The 18,203-nt window shown below is 43.9% G+C and overlaps 1 protein-coding gene across 3 annotated transcripts in view; it reads right to left on the bottom strand.

Moving 5' to 3' along the window:
- Positions 1-1,083: 1,083 nt before the first annotated feature.
- Positions 1,084-18,203, bottom strand: part of LOC140069267 (NACHT, LRR and PYD domains-containing protein 12-like) — a 31,834-nt gene continuing 14,714 nt past the window's right edge. The window contains exons 1-10 of one of the 3 annotated variants that reach the window (XM_072114751.1): positions 14,926-16,160; positions 14,652-14,806; positions 14,337-14,508; positions 11,036-11,101; positions 8,500-10,198; positions 7,224-7,394; positions 6,097-6,267; positions 3,271-3,438; positions 2,797-2,967; positions 1,084-2,015 (exon numbers count right to left, since the gene is read on the bottom strand). In XM_072114751.1, coding sequence (XP_071970852.1) covers positions 1,925-2,015; positions 2,797-2,967; positions 3,271-3,438; positions 6,097-6,267; positions 7,224-7,394; positions 8,500-10,198; positions 11,036-11,042 — 2,478 coding nt within the window. In that variant the 5' untranslated portion in view covers positions 11,043-11,101; positions 14,337-14,508; positions 14,652-14,806; positions 14,926-16,160 and the 3' untranslated portion in view covers positions 1,084-1,924. Of the gene's footprint in view, positions 2,016-2,796; positions 2,968-3,270; positions 3,439-6,096; positions 6,268-7,223; positions 7,395-8,499; positions 10,199-11,035; positions 11,102-14,336; positions 14,509-14,651; positions 16,161-18,203 lie in introns of those variants that run through there. The other 2 variants (XM_072114750.1, XM_072114749.1) reach the window with 2 other exon arrangements.

The following is an 18,203-nucleotide window of genomic DNA, read 5'->3' as shown; positions in this document are numbered from 1 at the left end:
GCTCAAATTCTTATGAACAAAGTGACCTTTATTATCTCATCAGCTCTGTTTATTGATATATAGTATTTTATTGGTTACTATTGTGTGAGGGAGTGTACAATAATATATCTGTGCGAAGTTCAGTGCAATTTTTCGCAACAACAGTTTGGTGCATTCCAGGGATTTAATGTTCCTTTTACTGCGTATTTTGGTGAATATATGTGAGTATGCTCTCCTCACATCTTTCTGTTTTTAGGCAATTACATTTTCTTCATATAAGTATTCTGGATGTGTACATAGTTTAGTGGAAATTTAGAATATTCATGTAAGTTTTGCATTTTAATCACTGTTTGCAGCAAAGTTGCACAAAGGTGTTAATGTGTATGAATTAAAAAGTTATTTCTCTATACATGGTAGGCTGGGGATTGAAAATATTGCATGGTTTATGGTTTAGCATTCTTGACTGTTATGTGATATATGAATCTGCTCAATTGGTGTAATATATACTTGTGCATAGACCTCCACTTTGATGTGAGTTTTATGTAAAAATGTATGTTTTCATTGCATTTACAATGCATTTAAAAAAAAATAATTTGTGTTTGTCACAAAGTTGCATGATGGTTGCGCAGGCTGTCAATCAATGCTATTGCCTGGTTGTCTGTTTTCAAAAATTTTACAGGTTTTAGGAGTGACTTTACTCTTTAGTCCTTAGTACTTTTAGTCCTAAATGTGTAGCTTAAAAGCAGATAATTGGTTACTTGAGTTTTACAGATTTTATTTTTGAGAACATATGACTTCCAGGTATCTATGAACTCTAAACATGATCACGATTACATTTAGGAGGTGTGAAGCTAATTATTTTCTGCTTGGGGCACAATTTTTGGCATCAAATTCAATTTACCATATATACTCGAATATAAACTGAATTTTTGTGCTGAAAATTCCCCACTCGGCTTATACTCGGGTATACAAAAAAAAAATAAACTGACTACTCACCATTCCGATGGCCCGGGTAGCTCATCTTCATCTTCATGCCGTCGGTCCGCGACAGCTCTGTGGCTGCACCTCTTCTGTCTTCATGCCGGCTGCAGGTCCGTGACAGCTTCATGCGCACAGCCCGGCTGGCATCACAGAGGGCGCCGCCCGGGCCGTGCGCACAGAGCTGTCGCGGACCTGTGCCGAAGCACGTGAAGACAAAAGAGGCGCGACCACAGACCTGCGGCATGAAGATGAAGAGGAGCTGCCCGGGCCATCCGAATGGTGAGTAGTCAGTTTTTATTTTGTTTTTATTTTACAGGCAAGCTATACCCTGCAGGGGGCTGGCAGCCAATATATATTACAGGGTGGCTTGGCTATATACTTTAAGGGGCTGGCAGGCTATACATTACAGTGGGCTGGCAGGTTATATACTACAGGGTGTGGGAGACTATATACTACAGGGGGCTGACAGGCTATATACTATAAGGGCTGGCAGGCTATATACTACAGGGGGCTGGCAGGCTATATACTATATATACTACAGGGGGCTGGCAGGTTATATATTCTACAGGGAGTGGGAGACTATATACTACAGGGGGCTGGCAGGCTATATACTACAGGGGGCTGGTGGCTATATACTACAGGGGGCTGGCATGCTATTTACTGGGAGGCTGTGACCAATGCATTTCCCACCCTCGACTTATACTCGAGTCAATAGGTTTTCCCCATTTTTGGTGGTAAAACCAAGCACCTTGGCTTATACCCGGGGCGGCTTATACTCGAGTATATACGCTATATGCTTTTATTTTTTAACAACTCCCCCTGGCTGGATTAGCAACTAAAGCCCAATCCAAACCTGACAATCGGATCTGCTCATCTGTAAGCACCAGGAAAAATTGTGTATACATTTCCGGAAGGAGTGTTGACCCGTTGTCTGTCCATCACGGATAGAAATCTGGATTCTTACTTATTTAATAAATATCTTGAGATTTGTCTTGCGCCTTCCAAGCTCTTTTAAGGCTTCTTTCTCCGTTTTCGACAATCCATTTCTGTCCAAACTAGAACATAACCAGAGTCACCAGTATTAGTACATTTGTAATATGTGTTGATTCTTTAGATTTGTCGGTGATTTGATCAGAAGAAAAGACAAACAGCATCACCAAGCTCATCGCTATCGTTCTCTTGCCCGAGAAAATTGTCAAACTATAACATGTGAAGGTGAAATGGAGCGATGAGAAGGCAGTCAATAGACTGGGCAATAAGGGCGTTGGGTCAAGGTGCGTTGAGCACACAGTGTCTCATCGTACTGTGACCAAGCTGCTCAGCTTTTAGTGAAGAGGAGAGGGGTGAGGAGCACTCATTCCATTCCTGGATCCGATTCCATGTGAATGAGGCCTGTGGTTACCTGCACATGAACTGTACTTTTCATAGGTCACAAACAAAAACACTGCCCAATCAGCAAACACGGGCAGAAATACACCCTGCTCTATAATTTGCCGCCTGGGCAGTCGTCTTACACATGGGGCCGTGGTATCTACTAATTTTAGGTTTATCTGAATATTTCCCCTGCTAACATTGCCAATTTGGTCTTTTTGATATGTATTTTTGAACCAACTCCAATCAATATGTCCCCTGTTGTCTCCAGGTCCTAAAAAAAGTTGCTGTAGAAGAAAATAAAGTTGGCCCAAAAGAGTAAAAGTACAAATCAAATATGTGCCCTTGACCAAAGAGGAGAAGACAAAACAGTCAGACGTTAGAAGATGTATCACGTAACATAGTAAAGGTTGTCCCAACACGTCTACCCCTGTACATAACTCTCACTGATTCTGACATACTCACTGTAATTCCTCTATCCCGCAAGTTTGACTGGAAAGAGCTTCCACCAAGTCACTGAAGTGAGGACCCGACAGTTGGTTATCAGAGAGGACAAGTTTCTTGAGGTACCGGTTGTTTCTTATTCCAGATGCCAACTGGATACAGGAGATGTTTGGTAGGTAATTACCACCCAAGCTGTAAAAATAAGAACATGAGATGTGTCTGATGTCCCCATGGACTCCGGAATTGTGAATGAGGAAAGAAAATGTCCCTGGGTGTAAGTAATATCCATAAATGCAATCACTGTAATTTGCCCTGGACCGCCAGGATGTTTGCCACCGGTGGCTTGGCCAAATTGTAATCCCCTATTGGTCATAGAGGACATCAAGCAAAACCAATCACAAGGTAAAAAGTTTATTGATAGTGAAGGTATTAGAGAACAGTCAGCATCATCAAGAATATTATGTATTCGGAGCCTTCGTCATCTCTTATACGTACTCTAATATCTCTATCCTGCAGGGTGGACTGGACAGCGCTTCCATCACTTCACCAATGTGAGGCTCAGAGAGACTATCAAAGAGGTCAAGTTTCTTCAGATGCCGGTTGTTCCTTATTACAGACGCCAACTGGATGCAGGACCCGTGTTTCAGGTTACTGAAGGTCAACCTGTGACAATACAAAGATGAGCTGTAGGTGACACCTCCATCGCTACATAAAGACTGGAATTAATCCCGATGCCTTGTGAAACGCCAGTGAAAGTGATATATTTTTAAAGTGGCCCTTAGTGTTGGGAGGGACCTCCCATATGTTTGATTATTCCTTTTTCTAGGGACCAAAGTGTTCATTATTCACTCTGACTTTCAAAATAGCAGGTAGTGTAGATTCTTATTGAAAGACTTTACTTTACCTTCAAGCTATTGTATAATTTTGAGTTAAGGGAAAGCTTAATAATCTTTATTGAAATAGCGCCATCAAATTCTGCACACGACCGTATGAAAATGGCCGGATGCTACCCGTACCGTACCGTTTTTTTATGTGTTACATACGGCCACATTCATTTCAATGGACAATACGTCCAACCATTCATATTGCCGTTGTTTACACCATGTCAGGCTTCAGAGGTAGTGAACCCCCTGGACCACCGCGGACAATGACACAAGCCGACACCTGGGACCGGAATCTAAGTGGCACCCAGTCTTCACCAGACCCCGCCGCAAAGCGGGTTGGTCTTGCTGCGGCATGGTACCACCAGGTCGTTTCACAAGTGCGACGTTGTCCGTGGTGGCAGCCAAGGCGAGGTACAGAGTCGGAAGGCAAGTTTGTGGTCGGGGACAGGCAGGAGGTCAAGACAGGCGGCAAAGGTTCATGGTCAGAAGCAGAGCAGAAGGTCAGGGCTGGCAGCGGAGGAGCATAAACAGAAACAGGATGCCTCAGTAACTGAACATAAATATTTCAAAATTCCAATATAACTTTATTAAATCGGCCATCAAAGAAACACACAGTTAAAAACACACACATAAAAACCACAAGAGATGTGGCGGTGGTCACGAGTAATGCAGTACATGTAAATACATCCAAAATTACAAACACCAATTTATACACTGAGGCTATGACCAATAATATTACCCACCAGGGTGTAATGAGCAGCCAATAATTGTGAAATAGTAGATCTGACCACCGCTACAGCACCCCAGGGGTGCTGTGGCGGTGGTCAGATCTACTATTTCACAATTATTGGCTGCTCATTACACCCTGGTGGGTAATATTATTGGTCATAGCCTCATTGTGTATAAATTGGTGTTTGTAATTTTGGATGTATTTACATGTACTGCATTACTCGTGACCACCGCCACATCTCTTGTGGTTTTTATGTGTGTGTTTTTAACTGTGTGTTTCTTTGATGGCCGATTTAATAAAGTTATATTGGAATTTTGAAATATTTATGTTCAGTTACTGAGGCATCCTATATACTTTTATTGGTATTGCTTGTTTATTGGTAGTAGTAGGATAGTACATAGGGGATTGGGATATCTTAAGTTGGTATTCATCATAAACAGAAACAGGTCCGGGGTCACAACGGGGAATCCAATCACAGGCACAAAGCACAAGACAAAGCTTTCTCAACGGCATAGAGCGCGAATATCCGGTGGGGAATGCTGAGAAGAGACGGCTTTTAACAAATTCTGGGAAGCGCTGGCCCTTTAAATTTGTGCGTGCCGGTGCTCGCTGGGAGGCCGAGACAGGAGCAGGAGTATAGAGAGGTGAGCGATGCCGGGGGCGCGAGCGCCGAGGAGAGGGGTGCGGGTGCGCCTGCAAACCAGGATATGGGTCGCAGGAGCACCCGTGGCACACCGTACCATATACTGGCCGTATAAAAATATAGAGCATGTCCTATTTTCTCCCGGATTTCAGTTCTGTATGCCCTAGAAGTCTATGGGGACGGGTTAAATATGTGTTGCATACGGATGAAAAACGTCACATATATGCGGTCTCATACGCATTCACACGTTAGTGTGAATGCAGCCTAACCCTGTCCCGCACCCGGATGTAACTGTACGTCATAAGGTGCAGGTAGTTGCCGCACCATGATGTACAGTTACGTCATGATGAAAAGCTGAGCACATGTCAGTGACAAGCGAGGTCGCGACTATCGTAATCCCCGCTGTTTAACCCTATAAATGCAGCGGTCATGGTGACCGCAGCTTCAATAGGCATTACAGGAACGATTGTTGCTAAGGCAGCCCTGAGATCCGAGGAAGGACCCCAGGGCTGCCTTCAGTAGAAGCCTGTTAGATTGAGCCTGTGCAGAATATGCTGCAGTGCATTATTGTATGATCACTTGTTCAAGTCCCATCCTGGGACAAAATAAAACAGATTAAAAAGAAAAAAATGCAACTAAAAAATTATTAAAAAAAGAATAAAAGTCCCCTGATGCCCCATCCCATATAAAAAATTAAATACAAAATAAGAAAGTGAAAATCACCAAAAAACACTACATATTGGATATCACTACATCCCTTACAACCCGTACAATAAAATAAAATTGTCAATGAACCTATATGGTGAACACCGTTAAAAAAAACGGGACAGTACTATGGGGGCTGCACAGGGGGCCTTACTATGGGGGCTGTGCAGGGGACATAAAACATAAAGGGGGGTTACAGAAAAGGGGGCATTTTAGATCGGGGGCTGCAGGAAATGATACTTTATATGGGTTACGGTGAGATATGGGGTATTTGCTGGTTATGCATTTTTTTCGGGAGGAGCCAGTTCCCGAATTCAAAAAGCTTGGGGACCACTGAGCTACACATCTATTCCACTCACCGTAACTCTTCCACCCTGCAGCTCGGACTGGACAGAGCTTCCATCAAGTCACCAAAGTGAGGACCAGAGAGACCATTACTGGCCAGGACAAGTTTCTTCAGGGAGGGGTTATTTCTTACTATAGATGGGAAATGTAAGTAGATGTTGTCTGGCAGATTATCCTCATACAAACTGCAAGAAGATGAGAAATGGGCAGTGCATTGGTGAAGTGGAAAGAAAGATCCACAAATGGAGGGTAAATACAGCAGTACATGCGGTCTCCTACTTAAGAACACCCGACTTACAGACGACCCCTAGTTTCATGATTTTTTCATGGCCCAGTGTTGTGGCATCATTTTTGGTAAATCTATATTGTACATCCGATTTACAACTCACTTCAAAGTTGATTTTCTGGATGATGCCACCAAAATGAACCATGTCATCTGAAAGTTGTTACGTAGCGTAGTGATTTATTAGGTTAATTTCTGCTGACAAATTCCATTTAAAGAGGTCATTTCCCCACCTCACACATGATAAGGTGAACATAATGTAATGGTGGGTCTGCTACACATTTTCAGGGGCACTTGGAATTTTCTTTCTAGCCCTCACCGTTGGGGAGATATCAGTTCCAGTATCTGACCATTGTATCTGATCTCTCAACTGTCAGAGAGGAGGGTCTCTTGCAGGGGGAGGGGCGTGTTACAGTGAACTTCTCTACCCACCTTTTTTTTTTTGACACCCAGGCCCTCTGATTTCTAGGATTAGAGCATAACTAGATACAGATTAAATTTCTTATGATGGTATTTTTTGAATTAAGAATATTTGAAGAGAGAGGAGAGATGAAAGCTGACTAGCCATGGTCACAAACATTGCTACTAGATCACAGCATTCTGGTTCTTACAGTCACTGGTTACTCTGCCTACCCCAACTTTTATTCTGTTCGTTGGGTTCTGTCTGGCCAGATGGATTCTGCCCGACCATTGCGTTCCTCAAACCTAAACTGCCTATGACTATTCCCGCCTGACCCCCAGTGTCTCACACCAATGTCCACTAACCCTGGGCCAACAGTCACCTACACCAAGAAGCAGCCACCTGGCTTCCTTGTTAGAGTGGACTCCTAATCCTCTATGGGTTGTACTCATACTCACTCTAACATCTCTATCTGTCCGGCTGGACTGGACAAAGCTTCTATCAAATCAATGAAGTGCGGAGAAAACAGACGGTTACAAGACAAGATAAGTTTTTTCAGGGAGCGGTTTTTCCTTATTACAGAGGCCAACTTGATGCACGATGTGTCTGGTAGACTATTCCTTGTCAAACTGTAACAATAAGAAAATGAGATGTGAGTGACTTGGTCTATCAACAATCTTACATCATCTGAGGTGTTCAGAAAATAACATGTCCAAAGTAGTAACTTCTGCCCTATATTACCCACCCACACACAAAAAAATCTAATGCTGAAACCGGATACCACTGTAGGGAGCATTGATGTAGAATCATTAGACTTACGTAAACATCCGGGGGTAAAAACTTTTGGGGAAGTAATCACCATGCGGTTTGGTTTTTTGTACTGAGACTTTTTGTCTCGGTTGAGAAATTTTGTCTCGGTTGAGAATTTTTTTGTTACGGTGGAGATTTTTTGTCTCAGTTGAGAATTTCTTGTTACGATGGAGATTTTTTGTCTCAGTTCTCCATTTAGACCTTTTTACACTCTCAGGTCTTAAGATGTAGGGATTTATTTATGTTGGAAGGGATCATGGTATATTAGTTGCAAATTCTTTAGTTGGCACCTGCTTTTTCTTTGTAACTGGATTGTTACATAATCATCCACTGATCAATCAAGTCTGGGGGTGCTACCTGTTACTGCAAGACCATGAAAAGCCATAGCCAAAAGTCCTGGACACTCCACCAAATGGGGAGGAAGCTCGGGACTTTGGTGGTCCAAAGCAGGGCACTAAATATTTATGGTCTTTGGTAGCACCAGGATGTGTCCACAGTGTCGGATCATGACCCTTTCAAGGTGCAGTCCAACATGTGACCTGGGTTTTCACATTCTATATCATTCTATATGGCCCGTTGATTAACGCACTACGGGCAGCTAGATATGCAACATTAGGAGCCTGTCCTCCAGATTACTTCTAGAGTGTCCCTAAACCGGACAAAATAAGGTCCTCCCAGTCCTCCCTTCCTACAGTCACTCCAGAATTGAGTGCAGAGTTAACAAGGGGCGTGCGACACACTTCTGTTAGACTTTGCATGATAAATGTGGTCCAAGTTCCAACTGAGCACCGGAACCCCCCCACCTCCCTTCAGTGCAGACATTTAAAAACACCTTCCAAATATAGTGTTCTTGCCTTCTTTTCTTACCTTAGGATCTACTCTACTTATAAAAAAAGATAAAACGTAATTAGTAATCTTCATTACCTAAGACATGTCAGGTTGAGTAAGGCCGGTGCAAGTCTTTCTAAAGCTTCTGCATCTAAGGAACTGTGTTGGAGAATGAGCTCTTCTATATCTCTGCAGGTATCAATAATAAATGCTAATAATGTGCAGTCTAGAGGGGACAGGTGAACTTGAGAAAGATCCAAACATCTGAGAGCTTTCAATGATTCCTGTACCAAAACCATATTTCGGGATTCAAATAGATAGAAGAATGTATTGAGGAGATTCTGCTTGTTCTCATGGCTGAACAGCAGCTTCTCCTCTTCGAGAACAAAGTTTTTCATCCAAGTGATGACTTCTATGGAGGCCTGAGCTGCTTGTGTGTCCAGGTATCCGGTTAGTAGAGACCTGGTGGTGGCATCTGATAGACCACACAGGAAGCGCAGGAACATCTCACCTCGTCCATCAGGATAGGATTTGGCTTCTTCTAGTGATTCCTGTAACTTCTCAGGAGAATAATCGGCATAATGCACAAAGGCAGAGAAGAATTCCTGGACAGTGAGATGTAAGAAGGAATAGGACACAGGTTCCTCCGATTCCATCAGGAAACTTGATAAGAGATTTGACTTATTGTCCACCTGGAAAGATTCCAGATCCCAATCATCAAATATAATCCTGTGATTCATGACCCCATGTTCTGCCATCCATCCGATGGACTGCAGGAGCTTCTGGGCGCCACTTTTCTCCAGGCTGTGATTGGACAGGATGTTGGCCACAAATATGGCAAAGAGCTGGGTCACGGTTCTGGGTAATAATGAGACCTGCTGGTCACTACTTGTGGTCTGGAAGCTCCTGGATAATACTGTACAGATGATCCAGCAGTAGGACGGGAGGTAACAGAACGTGTACAATGTGTCATTCTGCCTCACATAGGTAAAAGCCTTTTCTGCCAGTTCAGGGTCACGGAAGAAATTCTCAAAGTAAATCTTTCTTTCTTCTGTGAAGAATCCACTGATTTCTACTATTCGATGGAAATCCCTACAATCCATTGATGCCAGTCTGGTCGGGCGACTGGTCATCAGAACAGAACAACCAGTAAGAAGAGACTTTCTCACCAAACTGACCACAATGTGACCACAACGTTCCGGCTGTTTAGGGTCGGAGCACAAGTGACGTGATGTGAAATCCATTGTCTGATTGCTTTCATCTAATCCATCAAATATAAAGAGAAGTTTCTCTGGATCTTGTAGGATGTTCCCGAGCTGCTGCCACAGATATGGGTAATGATGAAGGATCAGGGTCTCCAGACTAACCGCATCCCATCTGTTCAGTTCCCGAAATTTGAAGAAAAAGACAAAAGAGAATCTTTGATAGAGATCCCCCTTCACCCAGTCATAGACAATCTTCTGCATCAGCGTGGTCTTCCCTACCCCGGGCACTCCGACCACCATCACCATTTGTGGTACCAGTCTGGACCGGTGGCACCAGCGGAAAATCTTGTTGGGGGAAATGGGTAGTAATTCTTGTTGTTTTTCCTTTAAATATTCCTCATGTCTTGCCCCGGTCTCTATGAGCTCATTCTCGTAACGTTCCCTAAAGTGATGAGTGGAGACAATGATGAGGGTCACATAACGTTTGCTCAATGGGAAACTTTCCTCCTCCTCGTTACATCTCGGAGGTTTGTTTTCTTGAAGTTTTGCAGTTTGTTCATCTAAATGCTTCTTGTGATGGGTCTGGATGTCTACAGAAATAATGGACATAAATGTAAGTGTTCGACATTTACTTACGTATAATCGATGTGACACTAAATATGAAGCTATATCTTGTCTTTTTTGGAAATACTATTCAACATATGGAAATATTGTGAAACAACAAAAATTGGAGTTTGCCAGAAATTAGCATTAATGTCCCAGTAGATGAGTTGACATCTATTCAAGTTTTATCCATTATCTCCCTACTACATTCCTAAATATCAGCTCTTATAACAACCATCCCCTGAGGACTCATTCTGATTTGACATTGTAGACTACAAAGTAGGGATGAGCAGAGCCGTTAAGGTTCGGATGTTTGGCTAAATTTGTCCGCTCAATACCCTTACGGTTCTATTGGGTTTCGAGAACGCGATCTCTCTCTGGCAACACATAAATTTCTTTAATTTGATGATTTCCAATAAATGTTGCCATATGGTCACTTAGAATAGCTGTCCTTGGATACAACCATACTGCTGGAGTGATTGCTGAAAGAAACAAATAGATTTTGCATATGAAATGTCCGGAAGTCACTGCACGTCAAGGTGGTAAGGTGCCTCGATAGAGCATTTCTGGCCATTATTGGAAGAGTGCAGTGGTGGTCGTTTCCAAGGATGACTATTTTGTTTCTAAGGGACAACATAGCCACATTTATGGGTAATTATCTGCACACAGGTGCTCCCCACCATCTTCTTGCTACCTTCGATTCCTGTGGTTTCTTCCAGGAATGCTGTGAATGCATAACATAACTTCAGTTTTATCTTATTTGTTGTATTGCATTACAGTAACGATTATTTTAGTATAATCATATTTATATATTGAGCACTTACCTTTCATTTCTGGGGAAAGGTTGTGTCCCTCTTCATCCAGGAGGATTTGCTCCACCAGACCGTCACCTAATTTGAAATTAAATGGATCTTTAAGGGAACCCATTAATAGATTTTATCCCATTAAATTACTAGCCCCGCGAAATAGGGTATAAAATGTCCTTTCTACAATTTACTTTATTATGTGAAATCTTACCAATTTACCTATAAAAATATCCTCCAAAGTCATGTTAATATGTGACTAGATTCATATTTATCTGAGATAAGTCAAGCTTAGAGGCTGCATGAGAAGAGTCACTTCAGGCACCCCTATCTTTTCTTTGAGGCTTAGTGTGTTCATTTACACAGTAAAGGCAGAGGGGGGGGGGGGGGGGGGCATGAGACAGTGTTTAAGTCTGTATGTAGTTGAGTGTGTTCAGGGCTGTGGATGCTGAAGTCTCCTACACAGAATTGTTAAGTAAAATGCCTCCCATTTTCCCTGTCAGTTTCTCAATCCCAGTCTGTAATTCTAAAACTTTCTCTGTCTCTCTGCACCTTATGCTGTGTCATACACTCTGCAGTCCCCTCCACCACCTTCTGCTCTCCCACCACTATTAACGTGCACATCATGAAAATGTTTCACTGCTGGTTTCTACTACATATTACATTCTCCATGTTCTTCCATGTGACGAAATCTACCAGGATAGTCACTATAAACATCCTTTATGTACAGCATGCACAGCTCCGTGTATTTACTTGTAGAAATATCACAGGATTTACTGTTAAATTACTTGATACAGATACAGGGCAGATACAGGAAGTGGTCCGTTTCTTCCCACTACACTGCTGCAGAGGAAGATTTATGACAAGCTGCTTCATAGCAGAAAATGTCATAACTCTGGAAAGAAAAGGAATAGGTACACAATAAGGACATTGTTCTGTTTGTTTTCAACGGGGGAATCAAATGTGACATTTTGGTAAAACTTTATGACATTGGAGTTACACTTTAAGTGGTATATAGAGTATTTTGAAGAAACATGTCTTTTTAATCATGAATGCACATTGGATATATATTGACATTTTCTACAAATATGCCATTTTAGTGCTTGCCGTGTCTTGTCAATCTCATGCTATTGTAAAATGTCTACTTACTAGTTATTACAGATGACCTGTCACCCCCAAAAACGGCACTAGGAGCTGTTACTAAAGTAAGCAGCTCCTAGTGCTAAGACAAATGCAGCAGTGTTACACTGCTAGCGTTATCGGAAACCTGCTGCGCTGTAACCTGGAAACGCCGGACTGCTCTCAAATAGGCCAGAGGTGACTGCCGCGAGTCATGCAGAAGTTGCAGCCCCTAATCCCGCCCCCAACCCCGCCCCCTCCAGTGTTTCTAGTGCATATCGCAGTGGTGTTTGTTAGCCTTATTGGAGGTTTCCGATAACTCTACCAGTGTAACACTGCTGCATCGGAGATAGTGCTAGTTGCTGATTACTTTAGACTGAGATGAGAGAAGAGAGATAAGGAGGTGCAGCATTATGCAGAGCTTTGTGGATGAGGGTTAATATTTTAAAGTGAATACCGAAGGAGACGGGCAGCCAGTGCAGTGATTGGCACAAACTGGAGGCATCTGTGTAGCGTTTGGCCTGAAAGACGAATCTGGCTGCTACATTAAGAATAGATTGAAGAGGAGAGAGTTTAGAGAGTGGAAGATGATTAGTAGGGAGTTAGAGGAGTCTAGAAGAGAGTGAATAAGTGCAACAATTAGCATTTTATTAGTTTCAATTGTCAGAAATGGTCGAATTCTGGAGATGTTTCTGAGATGCATCCGGCAAGAGCGAGCAAGAGATTGAATATATGGTGCAAAGAAGAAATCGAAGTCCAGCACAACCCCAAGACAGTGGCCCCAGTGCTATAGTGACCCCACAGACCGAGATGGAGAGGTCAGGTTTAGTTAAGTTAGTAGATGGTGAAAAGATTAAAAGTTCAGTGGAAACCAAATCTGCTGATGGTCTGTCCAATGGGGGCAGTATAAAGGGAGAAGAGAAGAGGACCTAGGACTGAGCCCTGAGGAATCCCGACACTGAGAGGACCTAGGACTGAGTCCTGAGGAACCCCGACACTGAGAGGAAGATGAGAAGAGAAGGATCCAGAAAAGGAGACACTGAAAGTGCGGTCAGAGAGATAGGAAGAAAACCAGGAGAGTGCAGGGTCCTAAAGGCCAATGGAGTGAAGCCCCCGAGGAGGAGCTGGTGGTCCACAGTATCGAACGCTGCCGATAGATCCAGGAGAATGAGGAGAGAATAGTCACCTTTGGATTTGGCAGTGAGGAGATCATTGGAGACTTTAGTAAGAGGAGTATCAGTGGAGAGCATAGTACGAAAACCAGATGTAGGGGGTCAAGGAGGGAGATAGCGGGTTATAGAGAGAGGGCGGGTTATAGAGAGATGGCGGGTTATAGAGAGAGGGCGGGTTATAGAGAGATGGCGGGTTAGTCGAGAATAGACCAAGCGTTCCAGGAGTTTGGAGATGAAAGGAAGGTTAGAAATCGGTCTGTAGTCAGTAGCATTGGACGGGTCCAGTGAAGGTTTCTTTAGTAAAGGGGTAACAACAGCTTGAAAGAAGAGGGGATGACACCAGAAGAGAGAGAGAGAGAGGTTGAAGATGTCAGTGATGTGAGAAGTGACTGCTCGGGAGAGAGACTGTACCAGATGTGAGGGGATGGGGTCACTGATGCAGGTAGTGGGGCGAGGGGATGGGATCACTGATGCAGGTAGTGGGGCGAGCACAGGAGAGGAGCCTGGACACTTCTTACTGTGGTCAGTGGATTTAAAGGGAACCTACCACCACGTATCTACCTATAAAGGTAGATCGGGTGGTAGGTGGATGTAAGGGACGTGAGGAGAGCTCTTTTCAGAGTTAATCCTCACGCCCCCGCTAACTTTTGGGAAACTTTATTGACCGAATATGTAAATTTAGCTATGCGGCTACTGGGGCGTGGAGTAGCCGGCACGGGGCTACATGGCGCGGCTACTCCACACACACAGGGTAGGAGGAGTAATGTGGCTACTGGGGCGTGGAGTAGCCGCGCCGTGTAGCCTCGTGCCGGCTACTCCACGCCCCAGTAGTCGCATAACTAAATTTACATATTCGGTCAATAAAGTTTCCCAAAAGTTAGCGGGGACATGAGGATTAACTCTGAAAAGAGCTCTCCTCACGTCCCTTACATCCACCTACCACCCGATCTACCTTTATAGGTAGATTCGTGGTGGTAGGTTCCCTTTAAAGGCTCTTTATCATGATTGAAGCATCTTATAAGCGATTTTACCTGTGTGACGGAGCTCCTCCAGTACAGCGTCCAGGCAGGGGGAACCATAATTCTTCTGTAAGACATGAAGACTGACCCACAACGTTATCACAGCTTCTCTTCCTTTTTTAAAAATATCCTGTAGTAAAGTCTGAGCCAATTTTTTTCTATCATGTTCTAGATCCCTGTATTTCTAGAACACAAGAAAGGTCCAACATAAGGGTCATTATACACAGACACATAATACAAGGGGCTAGGATATGCAAGTATTTCAGGTCAGTTACAGATCTAACACCATTACCATGACCTGGGACTCATTGGGGCTCATTTACTTACCCGTCCGCTGGAGTTCACCTAAAGTGCATTGTCTGACCAGAATGCCCTGTGCCGCCATTCACTAAGATCGTGCGCCCGATATCTTGCATGTGTCGCTTCCCTGCTCAGGTCCCCGGAGTTCACCTTCTTCTTCCTGGTGCATGTAAGTGCCTGATCTAGAGACACAATTTGAATGTTAAATCCCGCGCTTAGTCCGAATCAGTCGGATCGTCCGACCCCCGATTGCAGCCGCTCCACAATCCGATCGCGTGCAATACAATCTCTTGTTAAATACCTCGGGCAAAACCCGAAAACATTGGAAAATTCGTCAAAAGTGCGTCTTCGGACCCTTAGTAAATAAGCCCCATTATCTGAAAGTCTACAAGGGTTACTGAAATACTTCCTTCCTGAAATGAAAAGCGTTATGTCAGTGGAACAGTTCAAATTTCTGCCAGTAGGGGGCAGTCAAACAATAGAAAGAGAAAGTCGAGACCCTGTGTGTAGAGGAAGAGGCGTCTACCCTGGCAGGACAGGTAAATATCACACCGTAACTGGATCACTTTTATAATCCCTGTAAATGTTTAATTTAAAAAAAAAAAAAAATTTCTAGGTTCCTGGACACATAAGATTTTTGGATAAAAAATGACACACAAAGACCACAGCAGTAGAAAAAATGTATAGAAAATGCCGGCTCACGCAACCTTAAGGCCGTTATTAAGACATACACGCCTTCTGGACGCCTTCTGGTGCACGGACGATAATCCTTCCTTAGCCGTCTGGAACTTGCATACAAAAAGAGTTGGATCCGGCACGACATAAAAGAGCATCCACGGGTGTTCTCTGTCACAAACGAACTTCCTTTATTTCATGAAATACATCTTAAAACATGAGGAGACAACTCCTTAACCATGGATGCTCTTTTATGTCGTGCCGGATCCAACTTTTTTTGTACATAAGGGGCCACATGTATCACTCGTTTTTTCTGTTGTTTTTGCGCCTTTTCATTCAGGCGCACGGTTTTTGCGCCATTTTTGCGACTAAGCGCCAAACTAGCCACGCAGCAAAAATAACCAGCTTTCCCTCATCTATCTTACCAATCCAGATGTTTTGCTGTGCCTAATGATATTCATCACTTGCAATGTTTTCATTTAGGCGCAAAAACACTCCAGCCCGAAGGTGGCGTTATCTGAGAAGAAAGCACTGAGCCCCTTTGCAGAACAGCTCATTTCTAGCAGCAGAGCTCAGCCAGACACTGGAACATATAATAGATACATTAGATACTCTGCAGACAGGAGCTGCAGACTCTATTTACAGTTCATCACCTTCTATTTACAAAACATTCTGCAGAATCCTGAGCTCAAAGCAAGAGAGAAGAGAACGTTACAGAATGTTGCAGATACGACAGACAAGTGTCCCCCATGTAATTCTGCACAGTATCACCAGTGTGTCTGAGGGGGATATTGTGCAGAATTACAGGGGTGCAGCAGGAGACCAGCACTGGGGGATCCCCTCCAGGAGAAGCCCCTGCTGAGGAGGTCACTGGGTGCAGGGTGTCACACACCTGGGTGCTGCTGTGAGTGTTATCTTCATTCTGGGCTGTGGGAGAAGCAGAGAGGAGCTTGTAGCAGGATCACATGTAAGTGCCTGAATCTAACATTACGCCTAAACTGCGCCTAAATTGCGCCAAAACTGTGTTAAAGTAAAGTGATTAATAAGAGGCAGAAAATATACTTATCACAGATGGTTGTAGCTTGTGATAATTCTGGCAAAACAGTGCGCCCGAATTTAGGCGCAACTACTACACTTAGGCGCACAAAAGTGATAAATGTGGCCCAAGATTTTTTGACTTTTAATAAAATGGGCAAACTAAGGGTCTGGGGGAATTTTTGTTTTATGTCTTTTAGCACTTTGTAGCCTTGATAATGTTGGCTCTCTTGTAGACGGTGACCATTATTAAAGGGGTTGTCCAAGACGTTAAAAAAAATTATCTGTGGCCGGCAGGGAGTTGCATAAAAAAAACTAAACATTTACTTATCTCTGCGGTCCACGATGCCGTCTCTCCGCTCCGTGCCCCTGAGTTCTGCTTCTGGCCGGCCACGCCCACTTGTTCCAATTCCCAGCGCTGTATCAGGCTGTACCAGCTGGCAAGATTAGGCTGCCATGGGCCAATAGCCACGGCCTGGGACATCTTGTGGTGTCAGCTCACTGCGTGCTTTTTGTTTATCAAATAAATAAATAATAATTTAAAAAACATAATTTTTTTAATTGTTTATTTATTTAACAAACAAAAAACACAACCCAAAAACTATATGAAACAAAGTTCAATATGTGTCTAACAAAAATATATATATATACAGGCAGTCCTTGGGTTACATATAAGATAGGTTCTATAGGTTTGTTCTTAAGTTGAATTTGTATGTAAGTGGGAACTGTATATTTTATCATTGGAGTTCCAGACAAATTTTTGTTTGGTCTCTGTAACAATTGGATTTTTATAACAACCCGGATAAGCAATAAATCTTCATTGCAGACACCTGTGATAATTGTTACAGCTGAATATTAGCCTAAATCTAAAGTACAGTAAATACCGCTGTGCGGGGAGTCACTGAGATCGTGCGCCCGATATCCTGCATGTGTCGCTTCCCCGCTCAGGTCCGTGGAGTTCACCTTCTTCTTCCTGGTGCATGTAAGTGCATTGTTCGTGTATAATGCGCTGTGCGGGGAGTCACTAAGATCCTGCGCCCGATATCCTGCATGTGACGCTTCCCCGCTCAGGTCCCCGGAGTTCACCTTCTTCTTCCTGGTGCATGTAAGTGCATTGTCCGTGTATAATGCGCTGTGCGGGGAGTCACTAAGATCCTGCGCCCGATATCCTGCATGTGTCGCTTCCCCGCTCAGGTCCCTGGAGTTCACCTTCTTCTTCCTGGTGCATGTAAGTGCATTGTTCGTGTATAATGCGCTGTGCAGGGAGTCACTAAGATCCTGCGCCCGATATCCTGCATGTGTCGCTTCCCCGCTCAGGTCCCCGGAGTTCTCCTTCTTCTTCCTGGTGCATGTAAGTGCATTGTCCGTGTATAATGCGCTGTGCGGGGAGTCACTAAGATCGTGCACCCGATATCCTGCATGTGTCGCTTCACTGCTCAGGTCCCTGGAGTTCACCTTCTTCTTCCTGGTGCATGTAAGTGCATTGTCCGTGAATAATGCGCTGTGCGGGGAGTCACTAAGATCCTGCCCCCGATATCCTGCATGTGTCGCTCCCTGCTCAGGTCCCCGGAGTTCACCTTCTTCTTCCTGGTGCATGTAAGTGCATTGTCCGTGTATAATGCGCTGTGCGGGGAGTCACTAAGATCGTGCGTCCGATATCCTGCATGTGTCACTTCCCCGCTCAGGTCCCCGGAGTTCACCTTCTTCCTGGTGCATGTAAGTGCATTGTCCGTGTATAATGCGCTGTGCGGGGAGTCACTAAGATCGTGCACCCGATGTCCTGCATGTGTCGCTTCCCCGCTCAGGTCCCTGGAGTTTACCTTCTTCTTCCTGGTGCATGTAAGTGCATTGTCCGTGTAAAATGCGCTG

Source organism: Engystomops pustulosus, chromosome 7, assembly GCF_040894005.1.
Source record: "Engystomops pustulosus chromosome 7, aEngPut4.maternal, whole genome shotgun sequence".
NCBI classification, from domain to species: domain Eukaryota; kingdom Metazoa; phylum Chordata; class Amphibia; order Anura; family Leptodactylidae; genus Engystomops; species Engystomops pustulosus.
The sequence above is the reverse complement of the archived record's forward strand: the minus strand, read 5'-3'. Positions and strand labels throughout refer to the sequence as shown.